Source organism: Mollisia scopiformis (genome assembly GCF_001500285.1).
Source record: "Mollisia scopiformis unplaced genomic scaffold LY89scaffold_3, whole genome shotgun sequence".
In the NCBI taxonomy this organism is placed as follows: Eukaryota; Fungi; Ascomycota; class Leotiomycetes; order Helotiales; family Mollisiaceae; genus Mollisia; species Mollisia scopiformis.
The window spans coordinates 594479-616607 of record NW_017263583.1 but is presented as its reverse complement, the minus strand read 5'-3'; the positions used below and the strand labels follow the sequence as shown (position 1 = coordinate 616607).

The window sequence follows — 22129 nt, the reverse complement described above, 5'->3', positions numbered from 1 at the left end:
CCATTAAGAATTGTAGTTATTATAATAGATATAAAACTAGGTGTAATTTTGAGGTTCTCGCTTAAGTGGGCCGTGTGTCGTGGCCTCAGCTCTTACATTGAAGTAACTAGTACTTGTTTTGACAAGAAACGTAGCAGGAACTTGACCAAACATATCATTCACCTAAAGGAGCATCGAGGAACGTGAAATAATTGACATTGTACCTAGTGAGCCATCATGAGTGGCAAGTTACTTTTGTCTTTGTTTGTCGAAAGGTGTGAAGGCATTTGTTGTTATAAAAAAGAGTGAGAAGAAGAGAAAGAAAATAGTTATACATGTTCTAGTCCATACACAAACACTGGCTCTTCATGAACTGACCCCGTGCCATTCATGAATGTCAGGATGTTTATAAATAACACCCATAGTTTATGAACGAATTAGCCAGTCGAAACAGCACTCCAGGCACCTCCGCTCAGCAGCTCAGCACTATAACAACTTAACATTTCATCAACTAAGCCTACTGCATTACTATACCTGGAAACTTTAAGCACTATAGCACTATAGCACTATAGAACTCTAGGAATTTAGTAGATTAGTAGAATGCAAGTGTAGGGTTGTTAAGAGGCGCAAGTGCTGTGGTGCTTTTGTTTCCGGGCTAATTATCAGTGGCGTTATTTGGCTATGACTAGTTGGATATGCTTCAAACATTTATGAATGGCCGGGCAGTTCATAAACTAGAGGTGCCATACATCGACACCTTGCCATTTATGAATGGCAAAGGTAAGGTTCATGAATAGTAAGTGTTTGCGTATGGACTAGAACATATGTTTTGCACCTTCTCACTTGTAATTTCACTTCAAATAAGTATGTGACTTTTGTGAATTCCATGCATGCAAAACCATGGTTCAAGTTTTCCGAATGTCAATTACATCCCCATGTCCAATCGCATATGCCCCCATCATCAAATACGAATCACCCCATACCAAAGCATTTGAAGTTCGTCCATCAACCCGCAGAGGAACACCATCTCCAACTCATCTTCCATGTCCTCAAATTCCTCCACAAGGAACTCTGCCTCCTCGACTAGCCATTTCAATGCCAAAATGACCATCCATCTTTGTTGTCCGTCACCAAGGGCGATCAAGGAGATGAGTTCGTTGGCGATGACAAGAACATGAGCAGAGTAATTGCTCATGTCAAGACCACTAGTCCAGAAGTCGATGGTGTTTCTGATCGCATTGCCTACGATGTCGTTCTGTCTGACATCGGGTGATCTTCGATCTGGAAGCTGTAGAACATAGGGGTTAGCCGAAGTCTTGATTGAAAGCTGCCCCCTATAAAATACGCGAAAGTGTGAATTACGTGAAAGTGTTAATGAACATCACTTCACCTCTCTTCACGAGGCCTCGCTTCGCCTCGCGAAGCTTCGATCATATGGTGGTGTAAAGGAGGGTGCTTACAATTTGATCGAGGAACGTGAGAAAGTTGACATTGTGGTGAGCCATCGTAAGTTTCAGGCGGCCTTTGTTTTTGTTTGTTGAAAGGTGTGAAGGTTATTTTGTTGTTGTAGAAGAGAAGGAGAGGAAGAAGAAAAAACGGTCATATATATAGCTTGCAAGAACACTTCTTGCCCGCAAAACTTTGCGGGTGAATAATGTACAACGAGGCCGTTCCGTGTACAGTGAAGTAGCCAGTATTGCTTTTGATAAGAAAAACAGAAGGAACTTGATCGAAAATGTGATTCACCTACCCTACGGGAGCAACGGCTCGTTATAGAACGACTTGGTACGCTAAATAACGAGTAGTTATAATTAATTAACGAGTGATATTGTTAATTAATGCTTGGAAACACTGCAAAAATACTAGACTACTTCATTATACTCCATATTTATCAATATATGCTTATTAATTTGGAACTTTTATTATCACTACGCCTATTGCTCTCACTGCTCTCACTGCTCTCACTGCTCTCACTGCTCTCACTGCTTTCACTGCTTTCATTGCTTTCATTGCTTTCATTGCTTTCATTGCTTTCATTGCTTTTATTGTTGTTATAATTTTACTGTTGTTATGATTCCACTGTTGTTATGATTCCACTGTTGTCATGATTTCACTGTTGTTATAATTTTAGAGTATATTTTTATTTTGAGTAGTAGTGAGTAATGCACTTACACTTTTGGTACTGTATTGTATTATATTTTATGATAGTTTCTTATTTAAAGTAAAGGAATGAGAATCATGAAAGGGTGCAACTTTTGCAGTAGAGTGGAGACTTCAAGAGCTCGGATAGTGGGTCAGACGCGTTTTTTATTGGCTGAATCGAGGTTGTTTACATGCTCTATGCTTACCTTAAGCTTTTTTTGGCGTGTTCACCTTTCACTTTTGTAACGTGGCCTTTTACTTTAGAAGTTTTTTATTATTTCTATCTTTACGTACTGCATTATTAGTTATACTGTATTATTAGTTGCATTATATTATCAGTTGCACTGCATTATCAGCTGCACTGCATCATCAACTACACTATATTATTATGATAACTTGTATTTATTAGTATAATTAGTTGCATTCCTTTAGATCTTGGACTTAGATTTTTTCTTGGCACTGGACTCTCTCCTAGCACTTGACTTTTTCTTGGTATTGGATTCTTTCTCTTGGCACTAGATTCCTAGACTCCTGGACTCTTTGCAAGTACGTATATCGACTCCTTTTAATACCTTATCTAACTCGGTTTTTAGGGCTAGAGCATAGCGAGTACGAACGGTTCATATAAAAGGATAGAAAAATAGGTGGATATGCTAGAGTACTAAAAGTTGGGAATAGTGGTATATTTGAGAGGAGGGCAAGTAAATGAGATTTGGGCGTAGTGGCATATTTAGGAAGTGAAATAAGGGGGTACTTTAGAGTAGCTAAACTCGATGTTTAACTACATATTGTCGTTCTCTAAAGTGCTAGATTTTTAGATGGCATTAACGACTTCGAATCGTTAATAATTTCATTAAAAAATAACGAGTAGTACTCGTTATTCATCGATAAAAACAACGAGTTTTACTTATTAAATATAGGTTAAAATAACGAGTGTTTTATCGACTTTATGTCGTTCTATAACGAGGCGTTGCTCCCGTAGGGCTAAATGAACACTTTTTTTCTGCAAAGCGTTGCGGATAATTAAGGTATCCACGAGGTCACTTTATGTTAGTGAAGCGGTACCCCTTCTTTGGGAAGGTACCGAGAAATATCCAAGGAGTCTTGAGGGAGTTGAGCAACATTACCTACTGCATCAAATTCATGTAACCTCAATTAGACTCCGTCCACTCTTTTCATAGCGTATTTTCCCATCAAGCTTCCAGTACCAATTTGGGCAGAGCAAACTTAGATGAAGGAGCCACAACATATATGCATGGCCCTGCGTCTCACAGCTGAAGGGGTGAGCTAGTTCAATCCGCTATCAGGAACCTCAGAGTAAACAGGGAACAAGCTCATCCTTCCTTTCTAGAAGCAATTACCGCGCCCAGACTAAGCAAGACACCAAGATTATCGGCTCTGGCAATCCAAGCATCCAGCCTTAGTTGGTTTGCCCCTACGTCCCTTTCTTTGTAGGCATCGATAAGATCTCCAAAGCTTTCCAGTTCCGTTCGCTGCATGTTCTTGTACACTTCATACTCTGACTGCCAAGCCAAACGCGTTCTTGCTTCCCAAAGTGACTTGGAAGAACAGAGGGGAAGATTTCGGAAATCCTCAAATGCATCGCATGGTACACCAATCTTGATGCGAACCGTTTGAGCGATCAAGAACCACACCAAAACTGTTCTATCAGGCCACTGTTAGTAGGGTGTCAAATAGACATTGGACAGTGGATATCATAGATCACCTTCTTCTTGATTCGGCAAACACCCAATCTTCCCAGCTAAAGCTTGGATACATTCTTTCGTCCTGGCAAAATGGTTCATTGCACAGCTCTCTGAAGCTCTCACAAAGTGCCTGTCTCAATTAGACATTGTACCAGCACGGGTAAGAGATGGGTTACCTGGAAAGTGATTATCATTTCGAGATTCAAGTCTTGTTCGAATTTTGAGTTGTCAGTTACTTTCATAATGATGTAAATGATCTGAGCTTGCACAGCTGCAAGCAAGCCATCCCTTGAGAACTGGCGCTTATCTTGCTGTTCAGAGAATTAGCCGTGGTCTCGTCTAGTTTGATACTGTCAGAAAGTGCTCATATGTGCTGGAGTTGGACTGGAAACCTCAGATTGATAGGCTGTCAGACATCTAAGCATATGGACTTGGAATCGAACCTTTTCAATGAAGGAGCGTTGCTCCGTCTTGACTGTTCGCCACAGAAATGGCTTGCTCTCGGGATTGTGAGCAGCAAAAACCTGTGCTAGCCCCATACAGTTGACCAATGGCTCAGGCAAAGCGAGGCCTGTGGTACCTGAGGGACGATACCAGTGCCCATGTATGAAAGCAGGGAGAGTCTCCCTGCGAAGCATCATCTGTGGGAAAGCACGAAGCATCTGTATGAGCATGTTTGCTGTGAATTGCAAGACCGGGTCCGATGTCGGGACTGGAGACAAATATTCCGAATATGGTCGCTCAGAGGGATCTGAGTGTCCGGAAAGGATGAGTGCATATTCGTCTCGGTGGGTCCATGTAGACCATGGAAGTTCGGGTAGACTATCCTTAGGAAGTTCCAAGTCAGCAGCAGTGAGCCCAAGTGTATTCCAGTCCATGTCAACTCGCAATTGCGATTCATCCGTGTCGATTGCTCCGCCAGGTGTGAACATATGATTCAAGTTGAAGTCACATCCCGGCAAAGACGTCGGAGGGAAGTCTGAAGTATCGATCTGGGCTTGGTCTTCCCCGTCCACTTGGGCTGTACTTGTGGAAGCAGACACTTTTGTGTCGTACACACAATCAAGGTCTCTTTTCGTACATCGCAAACATGGAGAGTGGAAGTTGCATTTCGTCTTGGCTAGACTACACGCTCGGCATGATCTTACACGAGTGCGAGGACGAGTTTGGGTACGGCGACAGTATGAGATGTGTCGGTTATACGATGTCTCTAGCACTCGATTGTTAACCTTTCATCCTAATAGGGAAGTATGAAATCAACCTTTCAAGAATGGTTTATGACAGATTCCGCAGAGTCGCATCGTTCCAGACGATGAACCTTCAAGGGACGTCCACGACTCGGACGGTTGCCCAGAGTTCATGGCTTCAACTTTACATGGACGACAATTTTATTCTAGTTAATGAAGCATATAATCTCTGTTTGATTTCAGACGAGTTCTTCTCTGTGCATTCCTCCTGAATAGCGGAGTTCCACTTCTCGCTAACAAAGTGGAGCCGGCGAAATTGGCCGTGATTATGTGATTATATATCACGGACTAACCTTCTTTCAACGCATACCATGTTGAGACGAACCTAAGAGACAGTGGGTCGTGATATGGCTGAAAGAGATTGCGTTGCGGGTATTGATTGTCCTTTTGTGCTGCTTTTGCTACCGAAAAATGATTTTACCCGCGAAAAGCTGTTTGCTGTGCCCGATCTTTCAAAGTCCGAAAGGTTTTATCATCCATAGGGGGGATTATCACCAAAAATGCATGTATATCAGCGAAAGTTCTTTGCCCTCACTATGCTCTGTCTCTTGATTCCCGAAGTTTCATCACGGCAGGTGGGAGCTACAGTTGGCCAAATTGGCCGTGGATTTGCTTGTCAATGCAACATCACAGATAGTAATTCTGATAGATCGAAGTCAACTTAGGTCTGTCTTTAAATCCCATGTCATGGCGCGCTGTGATTCAATTCCAGCACACTAAGGAACATTCATGCACTCCTTCAACAGCTGCCTTTAGCAAGATCACCAGTCCTATTTTCTCCTCATTCCATTTTCCTTCCGTGCCGGCCCACCCAATCTGCCATGAATCCCACCAAGGATGTCGAAGATGGTGTCTTTCCAAACTCAAGGAATCACTCTGGCGAAAGCGTCAAAGAATCCAAACACAGCCCCGAAGAGTCTTTACAACAGAACGAAGACAACAGCCCGAGGACCGTAAATGGATTCAAATGGGTCCTAGTCTGCATCTCTCTCTATACCGGGGCCCTCATCTATGGTCTCGATTCTACAATCGCTGCAGACATCCAATCGGCTATCGTCGAACGATTCGACAATGTTGAACGTCTCACTTGGGTTGGTACCGGATTCCCTCTGGGCTCTGTATGTGCGATATTGCCTGCGTAAGATCCTGTTTCCTCTGGTGTGAATCCAAAGCTGATTTTTCTCTCTTGCAGGGCTGCCCTTTATGATAATTTTGACCTCAAGATTCTCTTCATCTCGAGTATCCTTCTCTTCGAAGTCGGGTCTGTGGTATGTGGTGCAGCTCCTAGCATGGATAGCCTTATTGTCGGCAGAATGATTGCTGGCGTTGGTGGGACTGGCATCTTCCTCGGGTATGTTGGTCAAAAATCTCGTCCGAGTGCTTCTAACATAGTTCCAGTACTCTCAACTATTTCTCCCTCTGCACTTCCGAAAAAGAACGTGGCCGCTACATCTCGGGAATTGGTGTGGTCTGGGGAACAGGTGCCGTTCTTGGTCCTGTAGTTGGAGGGGCTTTCTCTACATCTTCTGCGACTTGGAGGTGGGCATTCTATATTAATCTGTGAGTTACTGACAAATTAGACACTTACCCTATTGCTTACTGATGCTGTCAGTATCATTGCAGCCTTATGTGCACCGGTATACGTCTTCTACCTCCCTCCAGTCAAACCACCAGGCGCTCCAGATCTCTCCGCCCTCAAGAAATTCAAATCTCTGGACTGGGCAGGATTCCTTTGTGCCACTGGAGCTTTGGTATCCTTCACCATGGCCTTGACGTTCGCAGGTTCAATCTGGTCTTGGCACGATGGTCGTACAATCACAACATTCGTCGTTTCAGGAGTGTTATTCATCCTGATGCTTCTCCAGCAGTACTTTGTCCTGTTCACTACCCTTGAAGAGCAGATGTTTCCCCCAAAACACATTCTGAAGGATAGGACGCTGGTGCTACTAAACCTCACCATGGCTGCTGCTGTGGCTAACATATATGTTCCGGTATATTACATTCCCCTCTGGTTCGCCTTTGTGCATGGTGACTCGGCACTCATGGCTGCCGTCCGCTTACTACCCTACATCACCTTCCTAGCTGCCATGAACATGGCCTCCGGGGCTCTCTTCCCAAGAATAAACTACTAGTAATGCCTCCCCCTCCCCTCACTTCCACCTCCACACACTAATTGCTTCCTTAGCTGGGCAGTATACCTCGTCGGCGGAATCCTCATGACAACGGGCAGCGCCACAATGTTCACCGTCACCACCTCAACCCCCATCCCGAACATCTACGGCTACAGCATCATCCTCGGCGCCGGTACGGGACTAGTCTTCAACGCCGGCTACACCGTCGGCGGCGTCACGACCATGACGCGCACGGGTTCGGGGCTCGACGTCCAACGCGCTATCTCGATGCTCAATCTTTCGCAGCTGGGGTTCCAGCTGGGGAGTCTATTGATAGGCGGGCAGATCTTCCAGAGTGTTGCGATGAGGAACCTAGGTCGTGTGTTGCGAGGCTTGGGGTTCTCTCAGGATGATATCAGGAGTGCAGTTGCGGGGACGCAGAGTAGTTTGTTTAGGTCTTTGAGTCCGGGCTTGCAGAGAGAGGCGACGAGGGCGATTACGGATGCTATGAGTCGGGTTTATATCATTAGTATTTCTGCCGCTGCAATTACGGTGATTTGTGCATTGTTGATGAAGAAGGAGAGGCTCTTCGCTGTGGGAGGACCGGCTGTTGTTATTGCTGGTGGGGCTTGAATTTGGTTCTAAAATGTGGCTCTGGATCGGAGGCACTAGTCTGAGACCTCGAGTCGATATCGTCGCAGATATCCAAGCCGCTGTCGACGAACGTTCCTAAGTCCTGGTATGCGATCAATTGCACCGAAATCTCTGAAATGGAAGTGACGTTTGGGTCATGACGGAAGCCATTTGATCCTGGTCCTTTACTTAAACCTTTGTGCTGTGCACCCCCCTGATCATATGTTAGCTTGCTAGGAATATGGAGGCATGCTGCTTCAGTTTGAAGAGAGTGTATAGATAGAATCTGTCTCAAGATCAGAAGTCTGTCTGCAGTTGAGTACTTTGAAGCAGCATAAGTTCTTCTCTTCTTTAAGACAATGTGGGATAAACGAGTAGCAAGAAACAGACATATGATCAAGAGAGTCCACTGAAGCGGTGTACTTAAACCTTTGTACCATCCACTTGGCTTTTGACTTATTTAAACTCTCACAAATCCTAGGACAGAATTACTTAACTTTCAGCCTGAACGGGAATGAAATCTTTCCTGGTTGCGACGAGTGCAGCTCTTTGTATCTTTGTAAAGAGTATCCGTGTCGTGGCTTCGCGTGCAACACACTCGATCAAAAAGCATTTGCATTAGAGTCTCACGGCTTAAGAACTCAACAGGCAGCCGTCATCCCCGCTACACTTGCTAAAGTTTTGAGAAGATCCAGTCACTGGAATCATTCGGCCTCAGGACAGTATCGGTTGAAAAGAGGAACCTTTTCGTCCGTGGAGCGCTGATCTACGACAGCATCTCTCAAGACGAAGCTTTCCAGACTTCCGGACTGGACTTGCCATCAAGCACGCGACCCTCCAAGAGCTGATCGAAAAGCTGACACCAGACTCGTATTGTTGTGTTGATTCATGTCGTGAAAGCAAAGTTTGGATGGGCTTGTAGTCCCGAACCTTGATGCAACCTTAAGCAAAGGTAATCTTACATGGCTAGGACTTAGGACCAACGATTTTGCAAGAAGTTTGATTCGAACTCGAATCTGATTAAACCTCCATCGCAGCCCTGCCTAGGAATACTACCTGCTGCCGAAATCGTGGCTCTAATTCCCGACGCCTGGAGTTCTGTCCAATGGATCTATGAATAGCACCATGTGATTGCCAGAGCACGGTGAGTATGCTCCGGCACGGACCATTCTGACCGTCGTTGTACATCGAAAGAGAAACATCGCAGTAACTAAGCATCACCTGAACGTGAGTTGGGCATCAGAACAGTGGGAATGCGCCGAGAAGCATGAGACGTGGAGAATGCAACACTTGACCTCCCCAATTTTTCTCCGGTATGCGATTGATCCATTCCTTGCTTTCGACTCGCCTTGCAGACTGGCGGAGCTCCTGCTCCTGGTCCTTCGGTGAGAGAAAGTGACGATCCCCTCACCAGAAGATGGAAGGAAGCCCGAGCATTCTGCCAAGGTAGCGTAGCCTTATGCGAAGTCAGCAAGATGACTTGCCCATCTTTGAACTACCAAAAAAAGGAGCTCGAGCCTTGCGAACTTGAGAATACCCGAATTACTTTTGTTCGGAGGACTTTCCATGTCCAGTAATTCTGATGCCCGAAAGATCATCATCATGAGAGAAGATTTCTTTTTTGTCACGACTCGCACGGGCGTTGAGGGGTAGACCGTAAGAAAAGGAAAAGATCCAACGGGGATTCGAGCATAAAACTCAAAAAGAAGAAAAGGGGTCTCCACACCAAGCACGGTTTCTTGTTGCTTGAAACGAAGCGTGGCCGCGGGATGGCGCTGCCGAGGAGTGGGAACTCTTGTCGGAAGCCATGCACCAAAGATGCCGAACTGAAGGATTGAAACAGTCAGTAGAGATAGAGGAGAATTATGACGATCGTTTCACCGTCTATAATGCAGCCCCGCCTCTTTCATCTGAAGAAACTTTTTCTGGCAGTATTTAGGGTCTCTTTTCGGTGATGAAGAACGCCCCTTGATATATTATTTGAACTCAAGCTTTACAGCCAAGAGAAGTTATTGCAAGATCATGACATTTGCAACTCTGAAGAAAGATGTCGAAATTTGCACCTGCAGTAGATTTTTCCCAATCTCTTACGGCGGTCGCCAGCATACCGAGGGAAGTCGGTAACCGTGACCAAGGAGCTGCCAACAAGCAAGGCTGATCAAACCGATGATCCTCATCATCACGCAGGTCCTACATCATTTTCTTACTCATGTTCACGACGACTCGTTAACTCTTGACAGGTCGACAACCCATCTGCCTTGTTCCTGACGATGATAATATATGTAAATGGCAAGGATGGAAAGGCTGAAATTGAGGCAAAGGAAATCCTCCACCGCCAGTTGTCAGAGAAGATAATAATGGAGGCAGTAATTTATGAAGAATCCCATGATTGACCCTCGGGCCAAAACTTGGAAATGTAGATTTCTGCCTCCGGCATGGTACTCCTGCCATCCTCATAGGCCGCTGGGTCTCCAGCACGGACAAACAGCCAGTCCCAGATGTAGAAATAATCAAACAGATCAACGGTAGAAGATGGAAGGTGGGGAACGCATGATGAGGGGCCCAACGCTGCTTCACGCTCCTCATTCGTCTTCAAAGAGGCTGGCGACTGACGAGTGATGGAAGATTTAGAGACACTTGTCAGGATGAGGAATGAGTTCATGAAGCTACTGTAACCAGAGCCTTTTTCCTTTCTTTCTGCTGCCCTCAGGCATCTGGTGCAGCGGGTGGCACGGTGTGGTGCATATCATCTCTCTCTCGTTTCAGAGATTGGCTCCCGAGTTTCTGGTGTGAGGCAAAGTGGTAATTGTGTGCGTTGATCGTGCAACGGGCTTCCTCGCTGAGATGGGGTGGGTTGTGTGGGTTGGGGGGAACGGGTATGGCGTTGGCAGATCTTCACGAGGTGAGGCAAAGTGATGTCAGTGACGTGGGTCCCTGTCTCGGTGGCATTGCCGGGTAGGCGCTGGAAGAAATGGGTCCTCGCAGCAGCAACGAAAATAATAATCTTCAAGAATGGACATGAACGCAGCCAAGGGTGGGATGAAAGGAGAAGAAAAGAGAGAAAGAAAAGGCGAGAATTGAAGCTTATTGAGGGCAGATTCAATAGATGTTTGCTAGACAGATACAGTAGTCTATTATGCAACTACAAGCCCAAGTACAAGGAAAGAGGTCACATGTGGCTTCAGCTGCAGTGTCGATGCCCCTGAAAGTCTAATTGAAGGCACGAACTAGGAGTCTCCCCAATCGCTGGGACTTCACCAGCTCGCCAGCATCATACTGGGAGACAGCCAGCCTCACGATGACCGGTAGCAAGGAGAGCAAGGTGTGCGTTGAGACTCTCCGCCGCACGAGAGACCAATCGTATCGGCTGGGGAAGAGGAAGAGGAGTGAAAGTATATGTCAATCCAATTATGACCATAAAACCGTAACCTCAGACAGAGATCACCATCGGCATGGGGCCAGGGCATCCTTAAGAGGGAATCCTATCCATACCAAAGGACAGCGTTGGTCCGTAGAAGAGGCGCCGGGGAGCATCATCAGCGTCACCGTGACCATGTTTCTCTCAAATCCAACTGTCACACAAACCCACTGCCCCCAAGCAAAGCCAACCCCCCCACCAACCGTCACCGTCGCCCGCCGGCAACATTTTCGGACGTCCCAGGGTTGTGTGTGGAGCAAAAGGAGATCGACGCCTTCTCAATCCCATCCCTGCACGCACGACTGCGAGTCTGCAATCCACTGCAACTTGTGCCACCGCGCGCAATATCAGGGTCCACACCCCCAACCACACATCCACTCACTGCTCTAAACCGCTTCCCAAGAAAGAGAAGACGAGGAATAGAACCAGGAGTCAAGCGCAAATACGGTTAAAGGCATACCACCACACATTACACTACACAGGATATTCGATAATTTACCTGGGTTCCACTACTACTCCCAACTCCTCATCCTCGAAGCAAGCCACCATCTGCCTCTTCTCCATCCGCATGCAGGTAGGCGATGCAATTGTTCCCGTAGCTCGAGTCCCTTCTTTCTGAGCCTCCCACCACACACCCTCGAAAATTCCTCAAGTCTCTCACCGAAGAGAACGGCACAGCACGAGTTGTATCAACCTCTGGTATCTCGACTTGAGAGACAGACACTACCTACATACACTCACTGCCCAGAAAGCAGTCGAGTCTCCTTCATACACACATCCAACTCTCCATAATGTCGACACCACAACCACCTACGACGCTCCCCTCCTCCACATCCGACATATCCATAACCAACTCATCATCATCCTCAGTCCACGAAGACAACCCCAACAGCCTCCAACCCAAACGCCCACGCCTCCACTCGCGGAAATCAAGTGGCACGATAATAGTACCGCGAGAGCACCCAAAGGTGGAACTAAACGAAGACGACGAGGAGTTCGACGAGGATGATGCCCGAGCCATGAGTCCGAGACGGAGCAGTCAAGACCTGGAGAAGATGAGCGAAGAAGCCCGAGAACAACTGAACGAGTACGTTACCTGCTCATCAAATCCCAATTATATATGCTAACAAGCCTTTCTTTCCCAACAGACACGCAAAAACCCTCCAAATCTCCCTCCTAGAAATCTTCAACCGCATCGAAGCCGTAAAAGAAGAACACGACAAGCTAGACAACAACAACAAGTTCCTGCAAAAATACATCGGCGACCTGATGTCCACGTCGAAGATAACATCCACCGGCGCCTCGGGCCGGAAGAAGTAATCCTTCTCTTTTCTCCTCCAACACCCACCTTGTACACACAAACACACATACACATATATACGGGCGGCGGCACGATTTTGATTTTTGAAAGTTGCGACACGAAAGACTGACTGAACGGCATTGCGGAGGCGTAAAACGATTTTGATTGATGAAAGAGAAAAAAACCTTTGACGTTCTTTTCATCATCTTTTTCTGGGTTAATGATTAGGGAGGTTACTATACGGCCATGGGTTTTTTTCTGGTTTGGATTTGCTACCAATGGATCGCATGGCATAGAGCGTCGGCGTCTATTTCTTCAATCTTTTATTGTTCTGTCGACCCACGCAGTTCGAATCATACCCGCTCGATGCAACCATCTCAAGACACAACACGGACACAATCACAGTAGAAAACCGGAGCATTCAGAAAAAGGAGTGGTTCTGATACTAGGTTAAGGAAGTTACAGGTGTCAATTGAGAGGGATGTACAATAGTTTTCTAATGATAAAGGTTTTATGACCAAGTTCTGCTTTCGAGGTAGAATGAGTGACTTCGACGACATATCGTCCAACAATAACCCGACAGACCATTACTTGATACCGTATCATGTATGTATCCCTCCTCTTGACCCATAGACAGTATAGGAAAGAATGATGTACTCAACGCAAATCATATCGAGGAAGGAAGACGAATGAATCGCAGCCCATCATTCATAGAAAATCACGTCGAGATGGTCTCGACTCCGCTGTAGACTCTCCTCTCGTTCTCCTTATCATCCTGTTTGACGCTACCACGAGATGCCTTTCTGAGAGAAGGAGAGGTACGTGGCTCATCCTCATCGTCAATAACCTTAGCGGATGCGGGAGTGACAACACGGGATCGCTTGGTTCCAGCACTGTTAGTTGTGACGAAAGTCTGAGAGACCACTCTGACTCCATTCTCGTTGGCCGTAGCATTAGGCTCAGGTCCAAGAGGGGAGTCCTGCATATTCTCTTTCCTGCCCTTGATACCGCTTATAGCGATTGGCTTTAGCGTCAGGGTAGGAGTTTGGCCTTCTGAGTCAGGCGCAGACTTAGCTGCCATAAGAGCAGTTCCAAGTGCAGCTCTAAGATTTCTCTCGATGGAGTCGCTGTCAACTCGGTCACCAGCTCCAGACGTTGACGATTTGCGTGATACTGCAGCATTTGCTGTAGTTGGTGCGGTTACCGGGGTTCCTGCTCCTGTCTTTGGGGTGTTGGAAGGTGCCTTAGGGCCCATGGCTTCAATCAGGGACTCGTATATTCCAGGATTCTGTTCGGTCTCAAATACTGGATTGGTAGCCTCTGTGCCTTGCATTGGATCGGAAACTTGACGGCTGCTACTTCCACGGGTTGTTGCATAGTCAGGCATTGAGACATCTGCAGATGATCGTTGGCGCCAGTGAGTGAAAGAGGGCGGCATCGATTCGGACCGGTCAGTAAAGGGGTCGAAAGCAGGTTGTCTCTGGAACAATGGAGGGTTGGGAGGTTGCATCGATCCGAAGCCTGGTGGTGGGAATGGAACACCTGGAGGTGGGAATGGAGCTCTTGTTGCTGTATTTTGTCGGGGAGAATGGCTGTGAGCTTCGACACCATCGACTTCACGTCTTGGTGAAAGCTGTTGTGCTAGATACGGTCCCATAATAGACACTTGACGCCACATGCTCGAATTTGGCCAAGCGATTGAGGATGCCTCGAGAACATCTGCATAAGCTAACGTTAGCATAGGAATCTAGACGTATGATAGATGTTTAATTGCTGGCTCATCAACGTACCTAGAGGGGCATGCTGGAAAGAGAATGAGATAATGTTCTTGATGCGTTCGAAAGGATATGTTAATCCCTCTCGCGAGAAGCCCTCCGAGATCACAATTTTAAGACGACCGAGGTCGTCCGCAGGATTCCAGTAACTTTGTGAAAGCAGCTCACGATGAAATGCTGGAAATTTTAGTCTTTCAAAATCACCATGTTTGTCCAAATCTAAAATGTATCAGTGTTATGTTGACCCAGCTGAAGTATTGTGGCAATACCAATGCTTAAATCAATAACCGTGGGCCAAGGTCCATTTTGACCAAACCATTTCGAGCTGTAGGGTGTCAATTGTGTCGCAGTTACAGCGGTAGTCTCAAAGCACTCACGCTGCCATCTTTCCATCAATGAATAAGCGAGCTTCAAAGAGAACAATGTCCGAGGGCTTTCTCAAGTCCTTCAAGACTCGACTAATCTCCGGATTCTGCCAGCAATGAATAGAGACACGAAATGGGGTTCCAGCAGGAAGACCCGGAATGAATGATGTGATGGTAGGAAGCAATTGTGGGTTGAATTGCAAGTTATTAGATTCTGATCTGAAGTCAGTGAGGTGTCCCAAATGACTCTTCCAGAGTTCTTGGTAACTCACCTGGATCTTGAATGACTTGGCAGGATGTTTTGAACTCCTGGAGAGGGATCTTGCTTGGATCTGGGAACACAAGAACATCCCAGTTCTGGTACCGCATCTTGGGTAGTCGATTGAAGTAACTCGACTTAAGAGAGCCCAAATGTTTGATAGGACGTAAAGTTGCGAGCGCCCCTTTACGGAAAACCAAAGCGTCACGTACAGAGGAACGAAGAGGGTTCCAATTGTGAGAAGAATAGAACTGGAGATGTGGAGATGTGAGGCAGGTGTGAGGCTGGTTGTCTTTGAGGGAAGGAGCAAGGTAGTATTGCCGAAAGGGGAAAGCGAAACCTGCTACCCAAGGAACACCAACAACTAGTTTGTACGAAGAAAATCAACATTTCTATGAATTTTGGGGCATTCCTTCTGCAATCAGTTCAGAAGCAATACAAAATCTGATGATCTGAGCTCATATCTACTACCATTTGCAAATAGTCCAATCTGAACGACGCTTGGAATTCATCACCTATACATAGCCATTCAGAAACTCGATATTCAGCGTAGCTTTGCTTTACTCTGATATTGAACGCCGCTCCCACGTCATAAACAGCACTTGGTGTTTGGTTCGCGTGCTTGACAAATTAAAATGCCAAAAGCTCCTAGACTTGTGTGCTCCTATGTACAGCTTCGCTATCCTTCATCTATTCATCACCAGGAGCTCTCGCCTAGGAACAATTAGTGATAAGTTGGACAGAACGCTTCACAAACTCACCCTGACAGCGTTTGGTCCACCCAACTCCCTCTCTAATCCGCCTTCGAATTCCCTCGGTGCAGACTGCTTGTCTGGATAGTTCAATGCAACCACGCTGCAAAGTCCAAATACAGCTACAACGAAACAACCCATTTGGAAGAGACCTTTGCCCGGCGTGGTGTGAGTGTATTCCTCGGGTGAGAACATGCCCAGAATATCATTGTCCTCGTGTACTGGCTCCCCATAATTCCGTCGTTCTTGCTTGTCCCACCAGTCTGCATGAGGATCACGGAATTGGCGTTTGACTGGAGGAGGATTGATATAGCCTCCGTTCTACATGCAATCGGTCAGATCGTGCTCGAGAGAAGATGTACATATACGAACCATTCCAGGATCCTCGGCATCAGTCTGCAGATGCTACGTCAGTGAACGATCTATACCTCTAGAGGGATCTGCTACTAACCAGTGAAGGGTAATCAGGTCCAGAAGATGTAGCTTGTGCAGCCCCTCGTTGCTGAATGAGAGCTGTTCGTCGAGCAATCGGCAAGACAGCTCGGAGCGGGCGTGCTGTCGCAATTCGTCGGGAAAGCATCTGCGAGGAGTGTTAGACTAATAAAGAATGTTGGTTCAGGGTTACGCGGGAGTTGCACCTTTGCTGTCGCCGAGAATGGTCAATTGAATTGAAGTCACTCTCTCGTTCAAGCTCGTATGCAGTCGGGAGTCGAGATACAGAAGCACATTAGCGAGTGCCTCATTGATGCCTTACAATTCAGACAGCAACGTGTGTTTAGAATGAAGCGAGCTGTGATTATCACTCTTTGGTGCTCAGCCCCTGTACTTTCCCAGCTAATGATGATAAATCTCTCCCCTAGCTCTTAACTCTCACACCACTCTAGAACTAGACTACTCCAACCCTGCCGGAAAGAAAATCACTATTGACAACATCAGAATCCCACGTTTTTGTCAACAGGCGGCGACACAGAACCTCTGGACATGCGCGGATCACTTTTTAGAGATCCTGAGACCATTACGCATCTTCCGAAGTAATTTTTGTCGACCCAAATGTTATGAATATCAAATACACGATAGTGCCTTGCCCCCTCTCACGAAATTATGACACAGACCGCGTCGAATACGCCAGAAGACCAAAAAATATATGGTATGCTTCGTTCTGTGAAGCTGTTCGCAACAACATAACTGATCCAATATTGCAACTAGATATACCTTTAGACGAGGACGACGTGCCAAAATCGAATGGACATCACGACGAGAATACGGCGGAAGGGGAGCCTCCCAGCAAGAGGCGTCGAGTCAGCGAGAGCGTGCCGCCTTCGAAACGGAAACCCGAATCGCCACCTTGGAAGAAAGCCGTTGCAGAGGGGCCTTCTTCATTCACACAAAATGGCAGAAGGAAATCGGGGCGCGTGAACGATATACCCCTCGAGCTACAACCGCCGTCGAACAAGAGACAAACAAGAGGCGCGGTTCAGAAAACCTACTCGGCCAAAAGCAAAAATGTTAACGTGAACGGACACACCACACCGTTTCAGGGACGGAAAATACCTGCTACGTTAGTCACTGGATCCAAGAAACCTGCCGCTGCTACGAATTCTTCCCAGCAATCTCTGAGATCCCCAGCCAAACCAACATCTCCCAAGCGGCCCTATCGAAAGTCTATGCCTAGCGAACAACCAGCGACTCCTGTGCGCTCGAATGCCAAGTCATCTACGCCGAAGAATCCCCAATCAGCCCCTCCAGTACCAGCTCGTCAACCTAAAGCTCGACGTTCAGGCAGGGTTACCGAGATAGTTGACGATGAGGAGCAACCACGTCCACAGCTACCCAAACTTGACAGCCCACATGCTCCAAGTCCCAAGTCGGCGCTTGCTAGAATCAAATTTCGTGTCAAACCTCCATCTTTACCACTGATTCATCCGGGGTTAGTTTTGCCCCGACCGCGACAATACGCCACTTTAGAAGAGTTCTTCGAAAAGGGTGCAGACTTACACGTCGACCAGGGTGGTCTTTTCCACCCAGATGAGCCGCCGGAGTATACTCCTGAGCAATTAGCGATCGATGTCAATGTTATTCTGCGTGCAGAGAAGGCTGCAGAGCCTGGTGGAGTTCTGAGTCCCGGTATAAGCACTGCCTACCAACCCGAGGAGTCGGAGCCGATTCCACCACAATATGCCCATCAGGACCACATGGTTAGAGCGACTTTAGAATTCCGGAGGTTGATGCAGATAGAACAAAGAAAGCATCGAGCAGCAGCCAAGCGACTAGCAGAAGCATGCCGGGATGAATATCGACGAAGGCAGCCAAAGACGGCCGAGCAACTGGTGGCTGAAGAAAGGGAGGCTAATAAAGCCCGCTACATGGTCGTAGCGAAAACACTGAAAGCTACCTGGGACAATGTGAGAGCCGAAGTGAATCGGCGACGTCTTTTGGAATGGGAAGTGCAAGAGCAAGCGCGGGTGCGGAAGGCTTTGAGCGAGGCTGTTGATATTTCAACGCAGAAGTTACAGGCCCGGAGAGCCCACACGGAAACAGATGACGACTCAGAGGTGTCTGACGAGGATGAGAACTCCGCATCCGGCGAAGATGCGGACTCCGATGGTGAAGATAGGGAAAGCAATATATCTTCTACAGACTCCGAGGTTGATGAAGATCAACCGAAAGCTGATGTGGCAGACGATGAGCACCTTACCGTTGAACAGCTCCGAGAGAAATATGCCGCATTGGAAAACGTTGCCAAGGAATCTCAGGATGAAGCTATGGCCGAAGAGGACGATGAACCAAACACCGATGTCGACCAGTACAGCAACGATGGAGTGCAGGAGACTTTTGACGATAGTGACGAATCTATCGACATGGACGATGACATGGGCTCAAGCGATGAAGATCGAGACAGTGATGAGGACGAGGATATGGACAGCGAGGCAGACGAAGACGACAGCACAGCGCGAGGCATGCTTGGATTCCTAGCACCTTCTGAATTGAAAGATATTGAGCTTGGTCAAGTAGTGCCAGAATCTAACGGCAATGGCGAAGACGAAAACATGGACGAAGAAGATGAAGTCTCTCTGGTACCAGATGGCCTTGGCCCGACCACGCCGATGCCAACTGTTAATGAGGAAGTTGCTCAACACGAAGGCGAGACCGGTGACGCCGAATCTACGGATAAATTACTCTCAGCTAGCTCAGAACATCCTGACATCGAGGAGATTGAAATGAACGAGGATATCGAGACTGCCCCGCCTGAGAATGCTCCATCACCGTCAAAACAGAATGCCCTGGAAGTGTTTAGTCCTGATCACAGCAGTCAGCCCACACCCAGGACGACGGAGACCAAACCCTCTGAAGCGGACTCTGCTTCATCTGTAGATGCTCAGCAAGTCAGTCGACAAGTTACTCAAAGTGCTACACCGCAGCCAGCCAATCAATTGAAAACGCCCGTGCCTTTTCTTCTTCGAGGTACTCTTCGAGAGTATCAGCACTATGGGCTGGACTGGCTTGCTGGCCTCTATGCCAACAATACCAATGGAATTTTAGCAGATGAAATGGGTCTGGGAAAGACGATCCAGACGATAGCTCTTCTAGCTCATCTTGCTTGTGAGCATGAGGCATGGGGTCCGCATTTGGTCATAGTCCCAACAAGTGTCATTCTGAACTGGGAGATGGAGTTCAAGAAGTGGTGTCCGGGTTTCAAGATCTTGACTTATTATGGAACCCAAGAAGAACGGAAGAGAAAGCGACTTGGATGGAAAACCGAAGATGCATGGAACGTATGCATCACATCATATCAGATCATTATTCATGATCAGCAGGTGTTCAAGCGTAGACGATGGCACTATATGATCCTGGACGAAGCACACAACATCAAGAACTTCAATTCTCAACGGTGGCAAGTTATGCTTACATTCAATACCCGAGCACGTCTCCTTTTAACAGGAACACCTCTTCAAAACAACTTGAACGAACTTTGGTCTTTACTTTATTTCCTGATGCCTCCAGACGGAACCACACAAGGAGTTGGAGGTTTTGCGGATCTGAAAGAGTTTCAAGATTGGTTCAAGAAGCCATCAGAGCAAATCCTTGAGCACGGTCGAGAGCATATGGATGATGAAGCACGAGAAATCATCAGCAAGCTCCACAGACTTCTTCGACCCTACCTGCTCAGGCGGTTGAAAGCAGATGTCGAAAAGCAAATGCCAGCTAAATATGAGCACGTCGAGTTTTGTCGCCTTTCCAAGAGGCAGAGAGAGCTCTACGATGGCTTCCTTAGCCGTGGAGACACGAGAGAAACCCTTGCCGGAGGCAACTACCTTTCCATCATCAATTGTTTGATGCAACTAAGGAAGGTTTGCAATCATCCAGATTTGTTTGTTGACCGTCCTATCATGACCTCCTTTCCAATGGAGAAATCGGCCATTGCAGATTTCGAAATCAAAGAATTGCTAGTACGGAGGCGCCTTCTTCGAGAGGACCCCATGACAAAGGCTAGCCTCGAGTTTCTCAATCTAGTTCCAACGAAGCATGAGCGCTTTTCGGCTTCCATGACGGTGAAGAGTGCACAATATTCTGCTCAGCGTCAACTCATGGACATGCGTGAGGCGCAGCGTATTCGAGCTCAAAATGCACTTACACATCTCGATCCGACGACTGCCAAGTCTAATCTAGTCTACTTAGAAAGCGCTTCCAGGTGGGGACGATTCGAAGAGCTTCAGCACACCGTTTATTTGAACGCGCTCCGACGACAACAGAAACCTATGTACGGTACTCAGCTGATTGAACGACTCACACTCGGGGTCAACGACCGTCCTTTACGACCACAGCCAAAGCGGAGAGATCAGATGTTGACTTGGTTGGAAACTAGATCTCCAACCCTAATGGCAATGGTCCCAACAATTTCTTCCAGATCGGAAGCTCTGAACAGTACAATCCGAAAATTCGCCTGTGTCACCCCTCCGGTCATCGCGAGGGACATGAGTACACTGATACTTGGACCGAAAGGAGTTCAGACGGTACAACAGTCTGTTGATAAGTCCGTAATCGATCCATTTCACGAGGCTCGTATGAGATTGTCCATCCAATTCCCTGACAAGCGATTACTTCAGTACGACTGTGGTAAGCTCCAGACTTTAGACAAGCTTCTTCGCAAGCTCCAAGCTGGCGGCCACCGGGCACTTATCTTTACTCAAATGACAAAAGTCTTGGACATCCTCGAGCAGTTCCTCAATATCCACGGCCACAAGTACCTTCGCCTTGACGGAAATACCAAAGTCGAACAGAGGCAGATTCTGACAGATCGTTTCAATAATGATACTCGCATCCTTGCCTTCATTCTGTCTAGCAGATCTGGAGGTTTAGGTATCAATCTGACTGGAGCTGACACTGTAATTTTCTATGATCTCGATTGGAATCCGGCTATGGATAAGCAATGTCAAGATCGTTGTCATCGTATCGGGCAAACTCGAGATGTACATATATATCGATTGGTCTCAGAACACACTATTGAAGCCAATATTTTGCGGAAGGCAAACCAGAAGCGAATGTTGGACGATGTCGTTATTCAAGAAGGAGAATTCACGACGGACTACTTCAACAAAGTTGCTGTTCGTGATGTCCTTGCAGCGGAAAGCGATCCCATGGACGGTGACGCGGTTGCCAATGCTGCTATGGATCGAGTCCTTGGTGGCCCTTCCAACGATACTGAAATGTCACGAGTTCTTGCGCAAGCTGAAGACCGTGAGGACGTTGCAGCTGCAAAGGTGGCTGAGCGTGAGATTGTGCAGACTGATGCAGCAGATTTTGACGAAAACGCTGCGACGGCCACTGCAACTCCTGCCGGCATTGAGACACCACAAGAAGCAGATGCCCAAGGGCCAACCGAGGAGGCCATTGATGTTAACGACGTGCTTGAAATTAAGGAGGAGGATGAGCTAAACGCATGGGGTCAACCTGTTCACTCTACCGACGACTTCATGTTGAACTTCATGACTGCTCAGCTCAAGGACACTCCAATCGAGTTACCCAGGGACAAGAGCAAGAGTAAAAAAGGAAGAGACCACCGATCTCATAGAGCAAGATGATTACTGTCCGAAGCTTTGTAAACTATTATTTTACTTTCAGCGAGCATGTTTGATTAGACGGTTTATGTGTAAATAAGCATGGGACGAAAAGGCGTGAGGACCGGCATCGCATCACGGGAGTTTTGCTGCATGGTTTTGCTGATCGGTTTCTTGGACACTCTGGTAAGAAAAATGAGACGGTGTAGAATACTAATTGCCAGATTACATATGGCTTGTCAAAACAATGTCGGGCCTCATCTCGTCAGATGTGCTGTCCAAAATCTATATCCTCAAAACGTACATTGAACGCAATATTTGAGTGGCGGCTAGCGGACCTAACCCGGACTTTCCGAGCACATCAGAGGAGTTTTTCTCCGCTTTCA

General features: G+C 47.1%; 7 protein-coding genes across 7 annotated transcripts; 3 read left to right on the top strand and 4 right to left on the bottom strand.

Annotated features, from left to right (window-relative positions):
• Positions 1 to 940: 940 nt before the first annotated feature.
• On the bottom strand, positions 941 to 1484 carry LY89DRAFT_664270 (uncharacterized protein; the record flags this gene model as incomplete). The annotated part of the gene is made up of 2 exons (XM_018212753.1): positions 941 to 1267; positions 1440 to 1484. 2 exons carry the CDS (start codon positions 1482 to 1484, stop codon positions 941 to 943), a joined length of 372 nt encoding a protein of 123 aa, XP_018076806.1.
• A 1971-nt stretch (positions 1485 to 3455) lies between these two features.
• Positions 3456 to 5128, bottom strand: LY89DRAFT_693830 (uncharacterized protein; the record flags this gene model as incomplete). The annotated part of the gene is made up of 5 exons (XM_018216662.1): positions 3456 to 3786; positions 3848 to 3957; positions 4004 to 4138; positions 4271 to 5037; positions 5089 to 5128. The coding sequence occupies 5 exons, from the start codon at positions 5126 to 5128 to the stop codon at positions 3456 to 3458; spliced, it is 1383 nt and encodes a 460-aa protein (XP_018076805.1).
• Positions 5129 to 5895: 767 nt separating this feature from the next.
• Positions 5896 to 7840, top strand: LY89DRAFT_636499 (putative efflux pump antibiotic resistance protein; the record flags this gene model as incomplete). The annotated part of the gene is made up of 5 exons (XM_018211490.1): positions 5896 to 6212; positions 6267 to 6425; positions 6473 to 6634; positions 6687 to 7205; positions 7260 to 7840. The coding sequence occupies 5 exons, from the start codon at positions 5896 to 5898 to the stop codon at positions 7816 to 7818; spliced, it is 1716 nt and encodes a 571-aa protein (XP_018076804.1). The 3' UTR covers positions 7819 to 7840.
• A 4129-nt stretch (positions 7841 to 11969) lies between these two features.
• Positions 11970 to 12600, top strand: LY89DRAFT_680597 (uncharacterized protein). The gene is made up of 2 exons (XM_018214109.1): positions 11970 to 12323; positions 12385 to 12600. Exons 1-2 carry the CDS (start codon positions 12028 to 12030, stop codon positions 12554 to 12556), a joined length of 468 nt encoding a protein of 155 aa, XP_018076803.1. The 5' UTR covers positions 11970 to 12027; the 3' UTR covers positions 12557 to 12600.
• Positions 12601 to 13254: 654 nt separating this feature from the next.
• On the bottom strand, positions 13255 to 15045 carry LY89DRAFT_762652 (uncharacterized protein; the record flags this gene model as incomplete). Its single annotated transcript, XM_018221576.1, has 5 exons — positions 13255 to 14264; positions 14327 to 14530; positions 14581 to 14636; positions 14689 to 14890; positions 14949 to 15045. 5 exons carry the CDS (start codon positions 15043 to 15045, stop codon positions 13255 to 13257), a joined length of 1569 nt encoding a protein of 522 aa, XP_018076802.1.
• Positions 15046 to 15302: 257 nt separating this feature from the next.
• LY89DRAFT_636492 (uncharacterized protein) lies at positions 15303 to 16399 on the bottom strand. Its single transcript, XM_018211489.1, has 5 exons — positions 16326 to 16399; positions 16139 to 16267; positions 16060 to 16083; positions 15697 to 16008; positions 15303 to 15649 (listed from the first exon to the last, which is right to left on the bottom strand). Exons 2-5 carry the CDS (start codon positions 16265 to 16267, stop codon positions 15626 to 15628), a joined length of 489 nt encoding a protein of 162 aa, XP_018076801.1. The 5' UTR covers positions 16326 to 16399; the 3' UTR covers positions 15303 to 15625.
• Positions 16400 to 16604: 205 nt separating this feature from the next.
• LY89DRAFT_607028 (uncharacterized protein) lies at positions 16605 to 22010 on the top strand. The gene is made up of 3 exons (XM_018210439.1): positions 16605 to 16834; positions 16894 to 20256; positions 20314 to 22010. The coding sequence occupies exons 1-3, from the start codon at positions 16789 to 16791 to the stop codon at positions 21765 to 21767; spliced, it is 4863 nt and encodes a 1620-aa protein (XP_018076800.1). The 5' UTR covers positions 16605 to 16788; the 3' UTR covers positions 21768 to 22010.
• Positions 22011 to 22129: the final 119 nt, after the last annotated feature.